Source organism: Protobothrops mucrosquamatus, unplaced genomic scaffold, assembly GCF_001527695.2.
Source record: "Protobothrops mucrosquamatus isolate PMUCROS unplaced genomic scaffold, P.Mucros_1.0 scaffold464, whole genome shotgun sequence".
NCBI classification, from domain to species: Eukaryota; Metazoa; Chordata; class Lepidosauria; order Squamata; family Viperidae; genus Protobothrops; species Protobothrops mucrosquamatus.
The window spans coordinates 259,787-280,883 of NW_015386785.1; the positions used below are offsets into that span (position 1 = coordinate 259,787).

At 45.3% G+C, this 21,097-nt stretch overlaps 1 protein-coding gene across 1 annotated transcript in view; it reads right to left on the reverse strand.

Annotated features, from left to right (window-relative positions):
• GUCY1B1 (guanylate cyclase 1 soluble subunit beta 1) overlaps positions 1-21,097 on the reverse strand; it is an 84,920-nt gene that overhangs the window by 25,382 nt on the left and 38,441 nt on the right. Inside the window, exon 5 of the mRNA XM_015816543.2 lies at positions 10,536-10,733. Within this exon, the coding sequence (XP_015672029.1) occupies positions 10,536-10,733 (198 nt within the window). The remainder of the gene's footprint in view (positions 1-10,535; positions 10,734-21,097) is intronic.

The window sequence follows — 21,097 nt, forward strand, 5'->3', positions numbered from 1 at the left end:
AGCTCCCACCCAATCAGCTCAAACCCCACTGGCAGTTAAAAGGAAGAAACAGCTGCGATCGCACACTATTCCCAGAAGCACGAAGCTGAAGACACCAGCCTGAAGATGACGAATGTGACTTCGTCGAAACGTCGCCAGGACACTTCCAATTTTACGCGGGAGAGAACCCGAATGACCAAAGACCTACATACAAACACCCAGAGCAACCAGCACATTTACAAAGTCTTTCACCATGGGAACAGCAGTAAAAATGAAGACAAATTGCCCATCAGGTTTCAAAGATGTAGCAGACTCCTCCCGAGCAGCAGCAAAATAGATCTTCTGCAAAACACACACACACAAAAAAAAATCCATTCCCCTCTTTTCCAGATTTAAGCTATGTTGTCACATATATTGTTTGAATAAATTAAATATTTTTATTTAGCACCAGAAGGGAAGAATAGTAGGTGTTTCCACAATTTTCCTAATATATGCATGAGTTATAGTGAGAAAATCATAATATGTGCAAAGATGCAGGCCTAAACAATCACTTATTAATTACAATATTTAATGTTAATATAATTATGAAGGAGTTTTGAAGGACCTTAAAGACCTGGCTCTTTGGAAAGCATGATTTATGCCCTTTCTTTCTGTTACCTTCTGGGTCAATTTTCTTTGCCGTTGTTGTTCTGCCTTGTGCTGTTTTTGTCTCTGTGTATTTTTCTATTGTATTTTGTTTTAAAATATTTTAATGATTGTAAGCTTCCCAGCAACATTGGAAGTTGGCCAGCATATAAATTTAATAAATTATTGTTGGTCACATACTCAGCCAGATGTTTGGACTGGATCTGGCATTTTATCCACCTATCAAGTTCTTCTGAGGGATGTGGGATAGGCAGATGTTGCTTGATGGTATTAAAGATTCTATTTCAGGATGTAAGTTGTTCTGCCTTTCCTTTTTCAATTGACTGATGAGGATTTTGTCAATGCTGATGATATGCAAATGGTACTCCAGATGTTTTGAGATTGCGCCTATTGATACTATAATTGCTTTATTTTGCCACTGTCATTATTAAAATTGTATAACCTTTCCAGAAATATTTGCTAGCCAACATTATGCACAATTTTGCCCCACCTGCTTTGGAAGGGCATTGTCTTTGTTTATTAAAGCTATTTCATTTGCCTTTGACTGACTTTTCTAGGAAGATCTTTCGATAAAACTAAACAATAAGTATTGTCCTATTCCACTTCTAATTTCACTAAATGCTTTTCCTGGCCCACGTTAGGCAAATCAATAAACCGGTGAGGATACGATGTTTTCTTTTCTTTTTTTAAGTATTCAACTGGATCTGTTTATCTAATCAGTTATCCTCCACCCATGGTGCAATCCATCCTATCCAGATTAAACAGTCAACATTTACACTTTAAAAGATAAAACAGAAGTAAGGCATTAAAGTATGAATTACAGATATTATCTAGTTTAGTCCTCAGTTTGTAAGCAGTCACTTTGCCTGACAATGCTAGATTTATTCATTTTCTGTATGATCTGAAAAGCAGGAATTGCTCTTAATGCATAATAGAAAGTAGCCTACCAGTGCCATCCCTCAGTTGAACCAGCATCAGAAATAGCCATGTTATCTCAGATGGGAATACTATTCTGCTGCCAGATAGGTAGAATTTGTTTGTGGAGCACCTAGCTAGCCAGCTGCCGTCAATGGTGAGCCCAATTTGTTCTGGTGGCAAAACTCAAACTCAGTCAAGTAACTTGGTATAGATTATGGAAAATCCGCCTCCATCTTAAATGCATCAGAGAGGAAACAAGAATTTTTTATTTCCTCAAGCATAGCATGCCTAAACAGAGAAGCTGTAATCAGATGTAGCTATGGGTAAATGAAAGCAATCATTCTGAAATCTTGTTTTATAAGAATACCAATAAATCATAATTAAAATTAGATGCAATTTATAGTATGAGCTAAGCTAAACTAAAACTAAAGCAAAGCTCCCCATTTCATTCTTGCAACTAGGTCACAATAGTAGAAAAGTAAAAGAACATAAAGCTGATTCCATGTGTGAATAAATCATCTTTATTGTTTTCACATGTACAGAATATTGAAAGGCAAGATAAATCTACTTAAAGTGTTGGATGCATTAAACTAAATTTGGCATTTATAGAAAAGCTTGACTGTGATGTTTAGACATATTTAAAATTACCACCAAAATTGTTTGCTTGGGTATTCAATTGTATTCATTTCCTACAATGGTCATAATAAGCTCTAGCAAACTACAAAAGTTGTAGAATAAAAAAATCTAACAAATGTTCAGTTGTCTCACAACTTCAATTGCTTTTAATTCTACCTGAATTAAAAAGTGGAGCAATTATCAAAAATCCTCATTCCAAGAGATATTTTTCAAGACAATTTCATGTTCATATGAAACAACATGTGTAATCCTTTTACATAATTGTTGACAATCTTTACTAAAATAGAACAACCTTTTTAAAATAGTAATATATGAAAATCATAGACAAACACTTTCTTTGTCAGTGGGGTTAAGAAAAAACATGAACCAACCAAGTCAGGCAGAAAAGACTAGAAGAACAGCACTGTTTGCCTACTGAAGTCACTCTCTTATATATATGATACTTTTTCTTTTATTTATCCTTTCTAATCAATAATGTTTGTGTTTCTGCTAAACTGTCATATCACCTGACTTCTGATATAAAGTATATAATGTATTAAAGGCTGTTCTACATGATTTCATCCATAATAACACAAAATAATGTATGGGACATTCTCAATTTATGGAACAGGAATAAAATTAAAGAAACCAGAAGTCAGATAGTTTCTACAACTAGTCTGTCAGGGCCCACTTCAAAACCTCATCCTAAGAAAGCAGAATTTGTGGAAGCAGTTTCTTCCAAAAGGAACTTTTATTAGGAGAAGCTGATAGCAGGCATAACAGACAGGATCTGAGGGTTTCCTGCTCAGATCAATAGGTTAACAATGTCCCAAGCAAACCCTACCCCAAAGTTCATCCGGCCAGTTCGAATGGGCCAATCCCCAGGTGTTAACTCCATTGTGGGAAAGAGCAGATAACGCCAGGCTGTCTCAGGGTTGAAGCGATGTTTTGTCGGCTCTTCACACCTTCCCTTCCAAAAGCGGAGATAAACCAGTTGCTGGAGGCGCATTCATTTCTTCTCCCCCCCCTTCTAGCTGACATCAAGGGGAAAGATAGTTCACAGAGGAAGTATGCAGAAACAGCAAAGTGTTACAGTGTAGTGATAGAAGAAATCAGAGCAATAGCCCACAGTGCTTTCCCCCCTCCCCTCCAGGAGCATGGCAGAACCCAAAAGCATAGAAAGAGCAGAGTTAGGATTAAAATGAGAAAGGGGTCCCCTTAGAATATGGGTTCTGACATCCTGCCTCCCTTTAAAAAAAGAGAGATTCACCTGTGGAGACATAGAGACAAATATATGCATAAGTTAATCAGGCTTGATCAGGTATTCGGTGTGGAATTTTTTTTAGCAATTTGGGAGCTTTAATATGGCGTTTGTGGACCCACTCATTTTGGGAGGATGGGAGGTGTTTCCATGCCACTAGGTATTGAGTGGAGACATGGTATTTCCTGGAGTCCAAAATTTCTTTAATTTTGAAATGTTGTTCGCCTTCTACCATAGTGGGAGGAGGGGGTGGAGCAACAGTTGGTCTTAATGGTGACTGTTGCTCATGCTTTAAAAGGCTGCAGTGGAAGATTGGGAGGATTTGCCTGACGGATTTTGAAAGTTCCAATTCCATTGTTACTGGGTTTATAATTCTAACAATGGGGAATGGTCCTACATATTTGGGTCCATGTTTTTTGGATGGTTGTAGGGATTTTAGGTACTTAGTGGATAGGTAAACCATTTCCCCTATGGTAAAAGGTTTTGACTTGACTCTCTTTTTATCTGCTTGAGTCTTATATGCTTGTCTAGCCTCATCCAATGCTTTCCTAACCACCAGCCAGGTGTTCTTTAGTTGTGCAATCCACTCCTTTAACGAAGGGATGGCAGGTTCTTCAGGGGAAAGTTCTGGCATTGGATTAAAACTTTGTCCTATGGCTACTTGGAACGGAGTGTAGCCCATGATGGAGTGAACGGCATTGTTTGTAAGCAACTTCAGCGAATGGGAGTAGGTCGGTCCAGTTGGCCTGCTGGTAATTAATAAAGCATCTTAGATATTGTTCTAGTACTGAGTTTGACCGTTCAGTGCCACCATTCGTTTACAGATGATGACTAGATGACAGTCCCTGGGTGGTCCCTAACAGAGTCAAAAACTCCTTCCAAAACTCCGATGTGAATTGCACTCCTCTATCTGATATGATGCGCTGTGGGGCTCCATGCAGGCGATAGATGTGCTGAACGAACAGTTTCACTAGTGTTTTTGCTGTAGAGATCTTTGAGCAGGGGATACAATGCACTTGTTTGGAAAACAGGTCCGTTACGACCCAGATGACTGTGCTTCCGTTGCTCTCTGGTAGCTCCACTATAAACTCCATAGAGATCTCCTTCCAAGGTGCCGAAGGGTTTGCTACTGGCTGTAGCAGCCCAGGTGATTTCCCTTGTAATCTTTTTGCTGATGTGCAAATTGGGCAGCTGGCTACGTAGCTTTCAATGTCCTTTTTTATTGATGGCCACCAAAACTGCCTTTTAACTAAGTGTAATGTCTTCACAAACCCAAACTGGCCTGCTGATTTTGAATCATGGCAAAGTTGCATGAATGCTAGTCTCTGACTTTTGGGTATATATAGTTTTTCTCCCACCCAGGGTAGACCATCTGTAATAGTGCACAGGTTCTTGTGACTTAGGAACCATTTGTCGGTTTCTAGTGCTTTTCTGAATTCAATTCCTGCCTAGCTCGCTAGCAGTTTTTGCAGTTTGGCTTGCGCTCGAGTAGTTACTCGTGCTGCCAGTTGTGTTTCTGGTATGAGCGGTTTTGTTACACTAGCCCGAGTGCTATTATATTGTGGCATTCTGGATAATGCGTCTGCCAGGAAGTCCCCCCCCCCAGTAGATGTTTCAGTGTGAACCGGTGGAAATGTTGCAACCACCATGCTTGCTTAGGGGTGCGTTTCCTGGGCATCTTAGGTGCTTCCAGGTTCTTGTGGTCAGTCCACACTTGGAAAGGAATTTTGTTCCCCTCCAAAAAGTACCACCATCTGAGGAGAGCCCATCGCACTGTGTATGCCTCTTTTTCCCAGACCGCCCACCTCTGCTCTGTTTCGGTGAGTTTTCTCAATGTGTATGCGCAGGGCTGTAATGCTTCTTCGTCCTTCTCTTGTAACAGTACAGCCCCCACTGCTATGTCTCTGGCATCTGCCTGAATTACAAAAGGCTTGTTGGTGTCGGGGTGCCTTAGAACTGGTTCTATGGAAAACAGCTTTTTCAGTCTCTCAAATGCGGCTTGGCATTCTACTGTCCATTTTAACAGCTGGCTTGGGTTGGGTTTTCCCTCCCCTCTGGTTTTTAATAAGTTGTGATTGGTAAGGCTATTTGGGCAAAAGAGGGAATAAATTGCCGGTAGAAGTTGGCAAATCCCAGGAAGCTCTGCAATTGCTTCCTCGTGCGGGGTGGTGCCCATTCTAGTACTGCCCAGACTTTCTCGGGATCCATTTCTATGCCCTCTGGGGATATGCGGTATCCCAGATAGTCTATTTTATCTTTATGAAATTCATATTTAGAAAGTTTGGCATTGAGGTGGGCTGCCTGTAGTTTGTTTAGGACTGCCCTGACCAGTTTGACATGTTCATCCATGGTCTCTGTGAATATAAGGATGTCATTCAGGTAAATGAGCACGTCCTTGTATAGGTGCTCCCTTAGTATGTCATTTATCAGCTGCATTAATATGGCAGGAGCTCCCTGTAGCCCAAAAGGTAGAACTCAGAATTAGTAATACCCTAAGGGACAATTAAAAGTGGTTTTCCACTCATCTCCTTCTTTAATTCTAATTCAATAGTATACTTCCCTTAGGTCTAGCTTGGTAAAAATCTTCACCTTTGAAAGGTGAGATAGCATGTCCTTCATGAGGGGGAGAGGGTATAGATTGCTTTTGCTTATGGCGTTCAAAGCCCTATAGTCCACGCAGAGGCAAAGAGTTCCATCTTTCTTTTCTCGGAATAATACAGGGGTGGCCGTCTTTGGCTTTGCTGGCTGAATGAATCCCCTTTCCAAATTTTTGTCTATGAATTTCTGCATTTCTTCCAATTCCAGTGGGCTCATAGAATATAATCTAGGTTTTGGAAGTTTCGTGCCTGGTCTGATTTCTATTGCACAATTCGTGGGCCAATGCAGCGGCAATTCATCAGACTTCTCTTCACTGAACACTTCAGCTAGGTCTCTATACTCCTCTGGTATTTCGGGTATTTCCTTTTCTCACCCTATTGTGGCTTTCTCAGTTGGGGTTTCCCCTGATTGGGGCTGGGCTAGTGCCTTGGTTGATTCCCCATTTGGGAACCTAAGTTCTGCCATTCTCCAGTCCACCCGTGGGTTCCATTTGGCTAGCCATGCCATGCCTAGGATTATGGGACATTCCATGCCAGGGGTTACTACGAACGTTATAGTCTCTATGTGGTCCCCCAAGGTGAGTTGAAGTGGTAGCATTGCTAGGGTGGCAGGCATCCCCCCTGCTATGGACCCATCTAACTGACCGAATGAAATCAGTTTCTTCAGCCTCCTCACCGGTATTCCTAAATTCCCCACTAGTGTTGGGCTGATAAGGCAGTGGGTGCACCTGGAGTCAATTAATGCCCTAACTTCTACAGCTTTGGGCATGGTCGGGGCTAGCAAAGTTACTGTCCTGGTGAGAGGCACAATGGGTCCACTCACCAAGGGTTCATCCTTGGAGTTGTCATCGGATGAGTTGGACGATCCCGCTGTGTAGGCTGGAGTTCCCTTTCCTCGCTGAGCTGAGGTGGGGTACTCAACGGTCTCTGTGCCTTTCATGGCTGCCTCCTTCAGCTTTGCTGGTTTTCTGGACTTCCTGGCCTGGTTTTCCAGTCGGGGTGCGAGAATGGCATTCGGCGGCACAATGCCCTTCCTTGCCACATTTGAAATACCCGGTGGTTCTTTTGGAGGTTGACGACTGCTTTGTTGACTTACAGGTCGGCTCCAGTGGCGATTTCCCCCACGGTCTTCCTCCTCTGCGTTGCCTCTTGGCTAAGTCGATCTCAGCTTCCTCGGCTAGGACGTACCAATCTTGCAGCCAGTGAGGATCTCCCCGAGGGAGGCAGGCATCGTAGAGGTCGTAGTTTAAGCCATCTTTGAAATGGCTAAGCAGGATGTCCTCTGGCCAATTCAGTTTGCTGGCCAGGGTTCAGAATTCTTGGGTGTATTCTGCCACCAGCCATCTGATTGTTTCACCATCTTTATCCGCTCCCAGGCTTTCCGGTCAGCCAAAGGATCTTTAAACCTGCGCCTGTGGGAGACCATGAATTGGTTGAAATTCTGTAGCTTTGGGGCATCAGAGTCATGGAGGTCTACAACCCAGTCTGCTGCGATGCCACCCAAGGCAGCTTGCATGATGTAAATCCTGGCCTGGTTGGTGGGAATGTCCCGGCCATATTCCTCCATATAGTTGAGTACCTGGGTTAGGAAGAATCCCAGGTGCTACGGCTTCCCACGGAACTTCACATCTAGTGGAGGGAACTTCTGGATGGAATGTTGCCTCTTCTTCTGTTTGTGTTGTCTCCCCTCTCTGTCTGTGGCTTCTACGCGACGAGGGGTGGCTGCAGCAGTGGCAACCGTGGCGGGTTCGGTGGTTCCGTCGGATGGGTCTGGGACCTCGAGTTCAGGTTCCCCTTCATTTCCTCTCCTGCCGGACCCCATGCGGATGGTACCTCGGTAGGATTTGGCTTTCTCCTCTTTCATGGAGTCGAGGGCTATCTTCATCATGCTGATTGCCTGTTCCAGCAACTGGCTGGAATGCCCCAGGTGATCCTCCTCGTCCTCGCTGAGATCGAGAGACCTTTCCATCTCCTCCTTCCAGCCTGGTTGATGACTGCCCCATCTGAGCGTCACCTTTCTGGCCCTCTTCTCCCGGTTGTCCTTCTTCCCAATGCCCATTGACCACCTAGGCTTGTGGCAGCGTTCTGTTACCACATCCTCTTCCGAAGAGCTTGAGGATCCAGAACTGGAATGCTTGCAGGGGTCTGCTCGGCGGGAGGTTTCCCCCCCATAGCAGGTTCGTCTCTCTCTATTCCATTGTCTGACATGATTTGCCAAGTCCCCCGGTAAGGGCTTTCCTTCTGGGCTGATGATTACTGCAGATCTTGTCTAATGTCAGGGCCCACTTCAAAACCTCATCCTAAGAAAGCAGAACTCATGGAAGCAGTTTCTTCCAAAAGGAATCTTTATCAGGAGAAGCTGATAGCAGGCATAATAGACAGGATCTGAGGGTTTCCCATTCAGATCAATAGGTTAAAAGTGTCCTAGCAAACCCCACCCCAAAGTTCCTCCGGCCAGTTTGAATGGGCCAATCCCCAGGTGTTAAGTCCGTTGTGAGAAAGAGCAGATAACGCCAGGCTGTCTCAGGGTTGCAGCGATGTTTTGTTGGCTCTTCACACCTTCCCTTCCAAAAGTGGAGATAAACCAATTGCTGGAGGTGCATTCATTTCTTCTCCCCCCTTCTAGCTGACATCAAGGGGAAAGATAGTTCAAAGAGGAATATGCAGAAGCAGCAAAGTGTTACAGTGTAGCAACAGAGGAAATCAGAGCAATAGCCCGCAGTGCTTTCCCCCCTCCCCTCCAGGAGCATGGCAGAACCCAAAAGCATAGAAAGAGTAGAGTTAGGATTAAAGTGAGAAAGGGGTCCTCTTAGAATATGGGTTCTGACATAGTCTATGCAGAGTCTATTATTTGTGTATATTTTTAAAAAGAAAATAAGAGGACACAAAAAGAGAAGGAATTGATGTCCTCACACCTGAACAGGTAATGATAATCATTCCCAAATTGGTACTTCTCAAACAGCATGGTTAATGAATTGGGAATTATGGTTACAGGTAGTCCTTGTGTTACAAGTGTAATAGAGCCTGCCCATTCCACTGGTAACTCGAAAACTCATAGAGTGAATCTTGTTCAAGATACAAAACCACTCCCTTGCTCATTAAAACGCATGCGGCTCATTAAGCGAACATGAGGTATCTCAGGGTGGGGAAGGCCATGGAGGGCCTAGTGCTGGAACAGGCCCCCAAGGCCTCTCTCACTAAGATATTGCATGCTCCCCTCTCCCTTCCTGCTGTGCTGAACTCACCTGGAAAAGATCCGTCTCCTCTCTGCCATGGTTCCTGCTGCTAGCCAGATTTGAGCAGGTTTGAGGAATGCTTCCGCAACCCCCCTGTGGCCCAATCCGGGCTCCGGAGTCCTTTTCCAGGCTGCTGCCGCCCGGATTTGAGGCTTGGAGATGCTTCTGCATGCCCCTGTGGCTCGATCCGTGCTCTGTAGGCCTTTTCCAGGCTGCTACCACCCGGATTTGAGACTGGGGAACGCTTCCACAGTCCCCCCCTCCCCCATGATCGGACTGCATATGGTATGCGGAAGCATTCCCCAGCCTCAAATCAGGTGGCAGCGGCCTGGAAAACACCTCCGGAGCCCGGATCCAGCCTCCGGAGACACGTGGAAGCATCCCCTAGCTTCAGTTCCATTCTCTGTTGCAGAGAACAGAGGCCTAAAGTACCATAAGATACGTAAGATCAGTAGTGTGAGATCTCGCCCCACTGCTCTCACATGATCTTGTGTTACTTTAGGCCTCCATTCTCTGCGAATACACTGAAGGCCTGGAACAGCTAAGAAGGTGAAGGATCTCGATCTTCACAGGGTGAGTATTGAAGGCCTGGTGCCTAGGGAGACCCGGCGCGGGGGTGGGGAGGAAGGGAATAACCAGGGTGAATGTTGCAGAGCCACTGTGGTCACTTGTAAGGGCGAATAACTGCCGTGGTGCTGCAATATTGATAACTTCGGGACTTGCTCATAAGCACTAGGGGGCACTCATCACCTGTACTAAAGTTCACAGAATCTGAAGGACACCAAGTGGAGAAGTCAGGTTTACATTAAGAAACTGGGGTATTCCAAAGTAACTCTTCTATGAAGACTAGAATTGGAAACTCTCTAGTAATACTACTCTCTAGTAGTAGTATTTTTGTCCATTCTTAAGAATCCTCTCCCCATTCTGTGTCAGATAATAAAATAGTGGGGCAAATCCTGATTTTGTATCATAAACATATTTAGGATTCTAGAATTGTTGGATCAATTAATTACAATTAGCCATAAATTAAACAAAATTTACACAGGATTCTGTTCCTGATATTGCTATTTGTAACTTCCTATAAATAAAAATTAACTCTTGAAATTTGTAAATAGAATAACAAAGTAATGATCCATTGTCACAATAATCCGGTGTGCCTAACAATGGGAACACAGTATCTTGAAAATAAGTTTACTTTTGAAAAAGAGATAAAGAAATTGCTATAAATAAGTTTACATATTTGTGAACTATCAATCATTGGAGAGACATTATCTTAACACTTACCTTCATATCTATTTCTGTACCATGAATTTGTTGAGCAACTGTTTTGATGATTCCAATGACAATATCTTGGAGCCCTTCCCTCTCTGAATAGTAATGCAGAATGAGGCCTTTCCCCTTTTCTGCATCTGTACATCTAAAGGAAGGAGCACGCATTCCTGGGTATATTGTAGCAAGATGATCATGTAAAGCATCAAGATTCTGGGGGAAAAATAATTACAAGAAAATGTTATAATCTAATTTTCTAACATTCTTATTAGAGAAGCTATGTTTAAGCTTAGGTAAACAGAGATTCAAAGTATACCTTTTATGTATAAAATAAACCCCAAAAGGTGTTGGAAAGCACATATTACAAGAAATGAAGTCAAGAAAATAGTACTTGGATGAAAAATCTGTTACTTTGCAAGGATCCCCTACTTTCATTAACTTACTTTTACTTACACTAAGATAGTGAAAGAAAAACATTCACAATAACCACAATCAGCATCATTTCCATCAGTTCTAAATTACTGTATAATCAGTCTTTGCTACATTTATCCCCACTCCTGAATTTTATGCTGCTATATGTTGTTAATGTAACTCTAAAGCATATGTGGTGAGGAACAAAAATGTTTTTTATGTAATGCGATATCAGATCCATATTAAATATCTGTAAAAGTTCAAAACTTTGGAAATAGCCAAGAATTTGTCTCCTATGAGCTATGTAAAGCCTCATTTTTTGGGATATGTCCAAAGAAAACAAGCATCTTATGAATTAATTTCTTAGGTACCACATAGCCAGTTTCCTCCTTCACATACATGCTTGTTTTAAATTTATCCAAAAGAAGTTTATTTTTTCCCACGGAATCTCATTTTGTTTTGAATTAAAAATATAGCAACAAAAATAACATATATTATAATATATATAATATAAAATAACATATATTATATTATAATATATTATAATACAATGTCTACATCAGGGGTGTCAAACTCAATTTCTTTGAGGGCCGCATCAGCATTGCGGTTGCCCTCGGGGGGCCGTGGCCAGGGTGGGTGTGGCCTACTGGATGGGCATGGATGGAGTGGGTGTGGCCTACTGGGTGGGCATGGCCAGCTATACATTATTCGTGTCAAGGGTGCCTGTGGGGGCCTGGGCAGGAGTGGGACAGATCTGAGGGTCTCTGGTAGAAGGGGGTGGGACCAGGGCAAGTGCCAAGGCATGGTCCACTGGAGGAGCCTCACTGTTCCTCTCAGGCCATGTGGGGGGGCCTGGATGGTGGTGTGGGCTGCCGGGAGCCCTGGACAGCAGACGTCAAATGCCCAGCCTGGCCCTCGAGCACCCGTGGCACCAAGCCCAGCCCCACTTCCCCAAGAGGGCGCCCAGCTGCACTTACCTCCTCCTCAAGGCTGCTGCTCTGTGCTTGCTCTCCTTATCCAGGTTGCTCATGATGGATACGAAGGCAAAGTCAGAGGGAGGCCCATTCCCTCTCCATGGGAGCAGACCCGGCTTTGTATCCAAAGCTTCCTTAGCAATAGGATGGGAGACCCCCCAGGATAGGCCAGCAGGAGGGGGCAAGGGGATGGTGAAAGGGCAGCTGGGCAGGACTAAGGCAGGACTTCCCTCAGACCCTCCCTCTCCTTCTTTCCTTCCTAAGTACAGAGTGGTGGGAAAATATTTGAGATGAGGGAGGGAGAAAAACAGGCAAGAAACGCAGCTGGGGAGGTGTCACCCTTTGAGAGGAATGAAGAAATGCACCATCGCCTAGAAGTGGCCAGCACATGGCCCTCACCTACTTCACATATCTGGCTTGGTGGGCTCTGGGGGAGGGGATGCCATGAGCAGCATGAGAGTCAACGTTACCTGTGCAATGCCACCCAGCCCCCAGCCTGTCCGGTTTTGGCAGGCAATGGGGCGCTTTCCTCACAATGCCAAGAGGCTGAACTGGGCGGCACAAATCTAAAAAGAAGTGCAATGCCACCCAGCCCTTAGCTTGCTCAGTTTCGGCAGGTAGCGGGGCGCTCTCCTTACAGTGCCAAGTGGTTGACCCAGGGGGTGTGAAGCTCGCCAGCTTTGCACCTTGCTGCCTGCTGAAACTGGGCAGGCTGAGGGCTAGGCAGCATTGCACTTCTCATCAGATTCGCGCCACCCGGCTCACCTCTTGGCGCTGTGAGGAGAGCGACCCGCTGCCTGCTGAAACCGGGCAGGCTGGGAGCTGGGTGGCCTTATGTTTCTTTTTGGATTTGTGTTGCCTGGCTCAGCCTCTCGGCGCGTGAGGAGAGCACCCCGCTGCCTGCCAAAACCCCTCCCCCAGAGCCCATCAAGCCAGATATGTGAAGTAGGCGAGGGCCATTTGCTGGCCACTTCCAGGCAATGGTGCATTTCTTCATTCCTCACAAAGGATGACACCTCCCCAGCATGCACCCAGGAAGTGGGGCCAACACAGCAGGGGCTGGTTCCTCGCTGTTTCCAGATGGCCTTGTGGAGCTAAGACTGAATGCGTTTCAGCATAGATGGCCACCACAAAATTGTACATTGGCTCCCGGCCGGCCTGGGCCAGGGCAGCAGGAGCCGTTCCCTCACTGTTTCCAGGATGGCTTCACAGGCCACATGAAACCACTTCGCAGGCCACATCCGGCCCCCGGGCCTTGTGTTTGACATGTCTGCTCTAAATTTTAACTTTAGAGCCCAGGGGAATGAGGGGAAATGTATGTATGTCCATGTGTGTGTATGAATGAGAGGACCTTTCTCCTAATCACAGCTGGATCCTGCTCTCTCTGGCCTTTCCTAACTGCAAAAAGGATCTGTTCAACCAACAGACCTTGGAAAGCATGGGGGTTAGGCCAGAGCGCAGGACCTTTAGTTAGGGAAATGGGAGAGGCTGTGTGAAAATGGGATGGAAAAGTGAGTGAGAGAGTCAGACCTGGGCAATCAGCAGGGAAATCAGTGAACAAAGTCCTATCAAGGAGGTATATGTACTCACTGTGTAAGGTCCTGCCTCAGCTAGTGCTCCCAAGAAAGCAGAACTCTTGAAACAGGCATTGTTTCAAAGAGTAACTTTTATTGAGAATCAGTGAAAACAGAAAGGCAAGGCAAGATCTAAAGAATTCTCATGAAAAATGCATTAAAATACATTAAAATATCCCTTTTCAAACCCCTCCCAACTGTCCAGTTCGTTTCCAGCCAATCCACAGGTGCAAAGTTGTTATGAGAACCAGAGAGATAAGAGACATTTCCCAGGCATAGCCTCATCTTTACAATGGAGCAGACATAAGGCAGATGGCCCCTGGCACATTCCTCCCCCTTCTTCACACCAAAAGGGATACATCAAAGACAGAGAGAATAAAATAAAGGAAATGCATCCGCTAGCCCCGTCCCAAACAAGTGAAACCTTCCCCCTCCCACTAGAATGGCAGAGCCCCGAAAAAGGTGAAACAGAGGGGATCTGACATGCTGCCCCCTAAAAGAAGGAGAAATCCACTTGGAGAATACATAAAATAATAAAATGGGAGAAAAAGGAAAAGGCATTGGTCAGGTTTGTCTGTGTAAAGTACATGAAACTTTTTGAGCAACTTAGGAACTTTTTTGTGAACCCATTCGTTTTGGGATGCTGGGAGGTCTTTCCAGGCCACTAAATATTGAGTCATGCCATGATGTTTACTTCTTAATTTTGAAATGTTGCTCACCCTCTACCATGATGGGCAGTGTTGCTGGTGAAGCTGCTGGTTGTAAAGGTGTGGTTATTTCAGGTTTTAACAGGCTGCAGTGGAATACAGGATGAATTTGCCTCAGAATTTTGGGGAGTTCCAATTTTACTGTAACTGGGTTTATGATGTGTTTGATGGGGAATGGCCCCACAAATTTTGGCCCTAGTTTCTTTGATGGTTGTAGGGTCTTCAGGAATCGAGTGGACAGGTACACTCGGTCCCCTACGTGGAATGGTTTGGGTTCCATTCTCTTTTTGTCTGTCTAAGCTTCATAAGCTACCCTGGCTTCATCTACTGCTTTTCTGACTACTGGCCAGGTATTTTGTACCTGTTTGATCCATTACTTAAGGGAAGGGATGGTGGGTTCCTCCTCTAGTAATTTGGGCATGGGATTGAATACGTGTCCCATGGCTACTTGGAAAAGGGTAAAGCCAGTGCTGGAGTAGACAGTATTGTTGTATGCCACTTCCACAAATGGCAGGAAGTCGATCCAATTGTCTTGCTGGTAGTTGATAAAGCATCGCAGGTATTGCTTCAGTACTGAGTTTGTTTGTTCTGTCCCATCATTCATTTGGGGATGATGACTAGAACTCAGACCCTGGCTTGTCCCCAAAAGGCCGTCCAGAACTTGGAGGTGAATTGGACTCCCCTGTCCGAAATTATATGTTGTGGGGCCCCATGCAGGTGGTAGACATGGTGCAGAAATAGTTTTGCTAGAGCTTTGGTGGTCAGAATCTTCTGACAAGGGATGAAATGGGCCTGCTTGGAAAACAGGTCAGTCACAACAGGTCAGTCACCACCCAAATATCGGTGTTTCCTGCACTTTTGGGCAATTCCACAATAAAGTCCACAGAGATCTCTTCCCAGGGTGCTGAAGGGCTTGCGACCAGCTGCAACAGGCCAGGCATTTTCCCTTTCCTTCACTTTGCTGCCACGCACGTGGGACAGCTGGCCACATAACTCCATGTCATTTTGATGGAGGGCCACCAAAACCATTTCTTCAGTAGGTGTAGGGTTTTTACAAATCCAAAGTGCCCAGCTGCCTTTGAATTGTGGCATGTTTGCACAGTCTTTAGTCTCTGGGAGCTGGTACATACAGGTTACCTCCTACCCATGCCAGTCCCTCCCGCATGAAACAGAGATTTTTGTGACTGAGGAACCAGTCATCTTTCTCTAAGGCTTGTTTAAACTTCAATGTAGCAGTGTTGTCCAGTGATGGGGTGCTTTTTGATTGCGCCCTCATGGTTACCGGTGTGGCTGCTGCACAGGGAGCATAGGTTTAACTACTTCCATTTTTACGCTATTGTATTGTGGCAGTCTTGACAAAGCATCCGCTAGAAAATTCCTCCCTCTTGGCAAATAGGGGAGGGTAAAAATTGAAGTGCTGGAAGTGTTGGGTCCTCCATGCCTACTAAGGGGACAGCTTCCTCGGGGTCTTCAGCACTTCCAGATTTTTGTGGTCAGTCCAAACCTGGCAAGGGATTTTACTCCCTTCTAGGAAATGTCCCCATATGAGAAGGGTCCACCTTACAGCATAAGCCTCCTTCTCCCACACTGCCCAGCGTTGTTCTGTCTCAGTTAATTTCTTGGAGTTTAGCATACAGCTTGGCTGCATGGAGCTTGCTCTGACCAATTTCACGTGTTCAGCTTTTGTTTTGGTGTAAATTAAGATATCATCCAGGTACACCAAAACTCCTTTATATAGGTACTTATGTAGCACCTCATTTATCAGCGGCATGAACAGAGCAGGGGCTCCCTCTAGTCCAAAGGGGAGCCCTTTGAATTGGAAGCAACCTAGGGGACAGTTGAAAGTTGTCTTCCACTCATCTCCCTCTTTGATCTTATCCTGGTAAACGCCTCTCACAAGTCCAGTTTAGAAAACACTTTTCCCTTGACGAAGTGGGCCAGCATGACTTTCATGAGGGCCAAGGGGTACACACTTTCCACCCACATGGCATTAAGACCTCTATAGTCCACAGAGAGACAAAGAGACCCATCTTTCTTTTCCCGGAACAATACAGGGGCTGCCACTCAGGGTCTTCCTGGCTGTATGAAACCCCGGGCCAGGTTCCTATCTATAAATTGCCACAATTCGTCTAGTTCTCTGGGGGTCATGGAGTATATTTTGGGCTTTGGGAGTTTGGCTCTGGGTACGATCTGGATAGCACAGTCCGTGGACCGGTGAGAAGTGAGTTCATCCAAACCTGTCTTGCTGAACACCTCAGCTAAATTGCGGCATTCCCTGGGTATGCATTTTAGCTCCTTGTCTTTTGCTATCACCGCCACATCTCAGTATGGTTTCCCCTTCTCACCCTGAGTTTTCTCAGGTGGGGGCTTCTGTCCTTTTGGGAATCTCAAGCTCCCTTCCCGCCAATCTACCCATGGGTTCCATTTTTTCAACCATGTCAGCCCTAGAATAAGGGGACAATCTATACCAGGCACCTCTATGAAAGTTAAACCCATGGTAAGACCCAGGGGTTCAATGACAAAGCTGACCAAGACGCCCCCTGTGATGGACCCATCGAGTTGGCAGAAGGCAATGGGGTTCCTTAGCCTCCTCAGTTGGACCCCTAGTTTCCCTACCAAGGTTGGGCTAATTAGACACCTGGTGCAGCCTGAGTCTAGTAGGGCATTTAGGGCCACCTTTTCTTCCTTGCCCGAGATTAAAATTTTATGGGCATTGTGATTAGTGCAATTGGCCCACTTGCCAAGGGGTCATCATCGTAGTCACTTTCAGGTGTCCCCAGTTCGTCTCCCTGTGGGTTTGGAGTCCCCCCTCCTGACTTTGGGATTGGGGGAAACTCCACAACCTCCCCGGTTTTCAGGATTGCATCTTTCGGGCATTGAGTTGGTTTCATTACCCTCCCTCCAGACAGCCGCTCTCCCTTCTTGGCTGGGGCTTTCGTGTGGCATTTCAGAGTGCAATGGCCCTCCCTGCCACATTTGAAGCAGGCAGTTGAGCATGGTTGAGCCACTATAGGTTTGATTGCCTCCCCTTTCTTTTCTGGTGGAGATCTCTTCCAGATTTTATCTGACTGATATGGATTGCGATTCTGGTTGATCTCTGCTTCTTTAGCCAGGATGCACCAGTCATGTAGGCAGACCAGGGCTCTGCGGGCAATACAGGCATTATATAGGTCATCATTGAGTCTGTCCTGGAAGCAGCTCACTAAGATGTCCTCAGGCCAGTTGAGTCAACATGCCAGGTCCTGGAAGTCCTCTGTGTATTCGGCTACAGGGCAGTGTCCCTGTTTCACCATCTTTATGCAGTCCTGTGTCTTCTGATCGGCCAGATGGTCTTCGAAATGCCTTCTTAGGGCTGATATGAAGCGGAGTTCCAGGGCATTGGAGTTGAACAGGGTCACCATCCAACGGGCCAAGGCGCCTTCCAGAGCCAGGGTGACGACCCTGACTCTAGCCTCCTCACTGGAGAGGGTCCTTCCATATACTTGTATGTAGCCGAGAACATGAGTGAGGAAAAATCCCAATTGCTGGAGGTCTTCTTGAATCTGGCATTCACGGACCCGGCTGGAGCAAAGGGGAAGCGGGATCAAAGCCAGATTCAAGAAGACGGAGGAAGGCTCACATGTCTCCACCCCAAAACCCCCAGCCAGCTTGCTGGCCTTTCGAACTGCCCTGGGGTTAGATCTGGCATTCACGGACCCAGCCAGAGCAAAGGAGAAGCGGGATCAAAGTCTTTTTGGCCGCAAAGAATGCAGCCAGGCGGGATTCACCAGCGGTTTGTGCGGGCTCTTCCTCAGGGCTGGCTGTAGCAATGAATGAGCTGCTTCCCCCCTTGCTGCTTTTCTCTGTGCGCAACGCACCAGAGGGAGTCTGGCAGCCTGCGCTCCCCCGCCCCCCTGCGCTCCTCCGCTGCCTGCGCTGTCCTCCCCCTATGGAAGAACAGTGGCTGTGCTGGGCTCCCAGCTGCACTGAGCGCGACCACAAAAGGAAAGTGATTCAGCAAAGGAACCACCATCGAAGAAATTGAAACTGAGTGATGGAGGGAGGGAGGGAGGAAAGGACAATAAGAGGGAGAGACGGAAAATGGAAGGGAGGGAGGGAAAGAGGAAGGGACAAAGAGGGAGGGAAGGAAGGAAGGAAGGAAGGAAGGAAGGAAGGAAGGAAGGAAGGAAGGAAAGAAGGAACAATGGGAGAGAGGGAAGGAAGGAAGGCACCCACCCCAGTCCCACCCTTCACCAGAGACCCATGGATTCCCCCCCACAGGCACCCTGCAACCTAAGGGAGGGAGGGACAATGGAAGGGAGGGAGGGAAGGAGGAAGGGACACAGAGGGAGGGAGGGAGGGAAGGAAGGAAGGGAGGGAGGGACAATGGGAGAGAGGGAGGGAAGGAAGGCACCCATCCCAGTCCCACCCCCCTTCACCAGAGACCCATGGATTCCCCCCCACAGGCACCCTGCAACCTGAGGGAGGAGGGACAATGGAAGAGAGGGAGGGAAGGAGGAAGGGACAAAGAAGGAGGGAAGAAAGGAAAGAAAGGACAATGGGAGAGAGGGAGGGAAGGAGGGCACCCACCCCAGTCCCACCCCACTCCACCAGAGACCCATGGATTCCCCCCCACAGGCATCCTGCAACCTGAGTGATGAGCTGGCCATGCCCCCCCTGCCATTGACTTTGTTTGTCAAAAAGTTGCAAAAGGTGATCACATGACCCTGGGACACTGTGCACGTCATAAGTATGAATCAGTTGCCAAGCATCCGAATGTAAATCACATGACCCTGGGGATGCTGCAACAGTCATAAGTGTGAAAAATGGTCATAAGTCACTTTTTTCAGTGCCATTGTAACTTCAAACAGTCACTAAGCGAATTGTTGTAAGTCGAGGACTACTTGTACTTTATCATTTTTTTTTCTTTTTGGGGGGTCAAGTTTTTGACACCTTACTGGGTGAGTGGTGGTACTCGGATGTTGCCTTATTCTAAAAATGGTACAATGGGTGAAAAGGTTGAAAAGCCCTGTTTTAGATGACTGCTATTTGAATATGTTTCTTCTTATAATTTCCACTAATTTCCTAATTACAAGAAAAACTGAAGTTTGGTGTGTATTATTTTGGTTCTTAAATGTGAATTATCAAGACATTATTTTGACTTCCGGTTCTGGATAGCGGCGCTCGCAACTGCGCGAGGAGACTGCTCTCTTCGCCAGCTGATTCTCCGCTACCGGTAGACCCTTAATCGGGTCGAAAAGCTGCCTTGGAGGGGCGGCTACCGGTGAGGAGGTCCTCATCGTCCTTGGGAGAGTGGCAGCTTCTTCCAGGGACCGAGATTGCTCTTTTGGGCCGACGGTGGAAAGAACGGCCGGTAAAATGGCCGTTCACCTAGCCGCTGAAACCAGAAGTCAGAAGAACATCTAAGCACAGGAACCACCGTGGCTGAGCCGGGTGAGACTTTTTACTTTCCCTCTCTTGGGTTTTCTTTTTTTTTTTTTGTGCCTGTAAAAAGCACTTTTGAAATTATTTCCCTGCTCTGAGAAGGCGGCGTTGGTGAGCGTGGGAAAAAGAAGCCTATGGATTGAATTAACTTAAAGTGACTTTTTTATCTCTATTTTTATTCTTTTTTTTCACTTTAGGGTCTTGGAAAACTTTTTCTTGAATCTGCTATTGGACTTGAATTCTTTTTTTTCTCTGTGTTTCCTGGTCTTGTTTATGAGATTCCTGGTCTATGGGAGAAGATTTTATATTGTACCGAGGACATCTTGTGGAAAAAGTTAAAATTGCAACTTCCCTTTTTTCTGAGGGCTCAGATTGACCTTGACTTTCAGATTACCACAAAAGGAAAATACAAAGAAAATTAACAGCTGTACTGGTGGGGGTGGACAATGATTAAATGTTTTCTGAACATAGCCTCTACTAAATGATACAGACTGTTTCTAATTATTGTTGAAATGGAGCAACCCTCGGTTCAACTTGACTATAAACTTATACTGGAAAAACTTTACGAAGCTACTGATGAAATACGTTTGCAAATAAAAGAATTTACTATGGAAATAAAAAACAGAAACACTGCTTTGAATCAACAAATTGACTCCCAGATCTTATCTGACCACTCTAGAGACCAAAAAACAACAGAAGCGGGACTAACTAAAGGTAAAGAAGATTTCATCCTATTTCATATGCATGCAGATGAGATTTCTGAGGAATCAAAAAGGATTGCAAGTAATCCACTTACAATCTTAAAACCAATAGAAATGGACAGACAAATACAATGAGCTGAGAACTATGGTAGTCTGGATAAACAACTATCATCTACAAAGTTGGACATAACTGAGCTGGCTATTCAACAGTTTCAAATGTGGAGATTTGACTTTTCAAAACAACAAGGGACTACTTACAAAGGAGCTAGGTCTCTAAAACAGAAAAGAGGATGTTTCTGTTTGATTCAAAGGATTCTACAAGGCATAAAGAGTGACTTGTTCATTGATATAGAGGCCTTGTTATGGAAACCGGTTTGGCAGAAAAGGAAAGCCAGAATAAGATTTAAGAATGTGACTTAAGGTTTTAGGTAATGGGTTCAAAAGGCTTATTAGATATGGATTGATTTATGGCTTAAAACAGTTAAATAAGAGGTTAGATTGAATAAAAAACTAATTAAGGTTTGAACTTAATAATAACTTGTTTTGCCTATGTATTAATACGTTTTGGATACAGTAATTTTGGGAGGACGTTAAAGAAATTTGATATAGATATTGAGGGAATGATTGTTAGATTATAAAGAATAATAGAAATAGAAAGGTATTTTTTCTCTTTTCTTTTTTTTTGTTTTGTCTCTGTTTCTTTTTCTTTTTCTTTGTTTTTTTTCCTTTCTGATTTGAATTAATAGTTTCTTTTCTTATTAGAATTGATAGTCATTTGTAATGGAA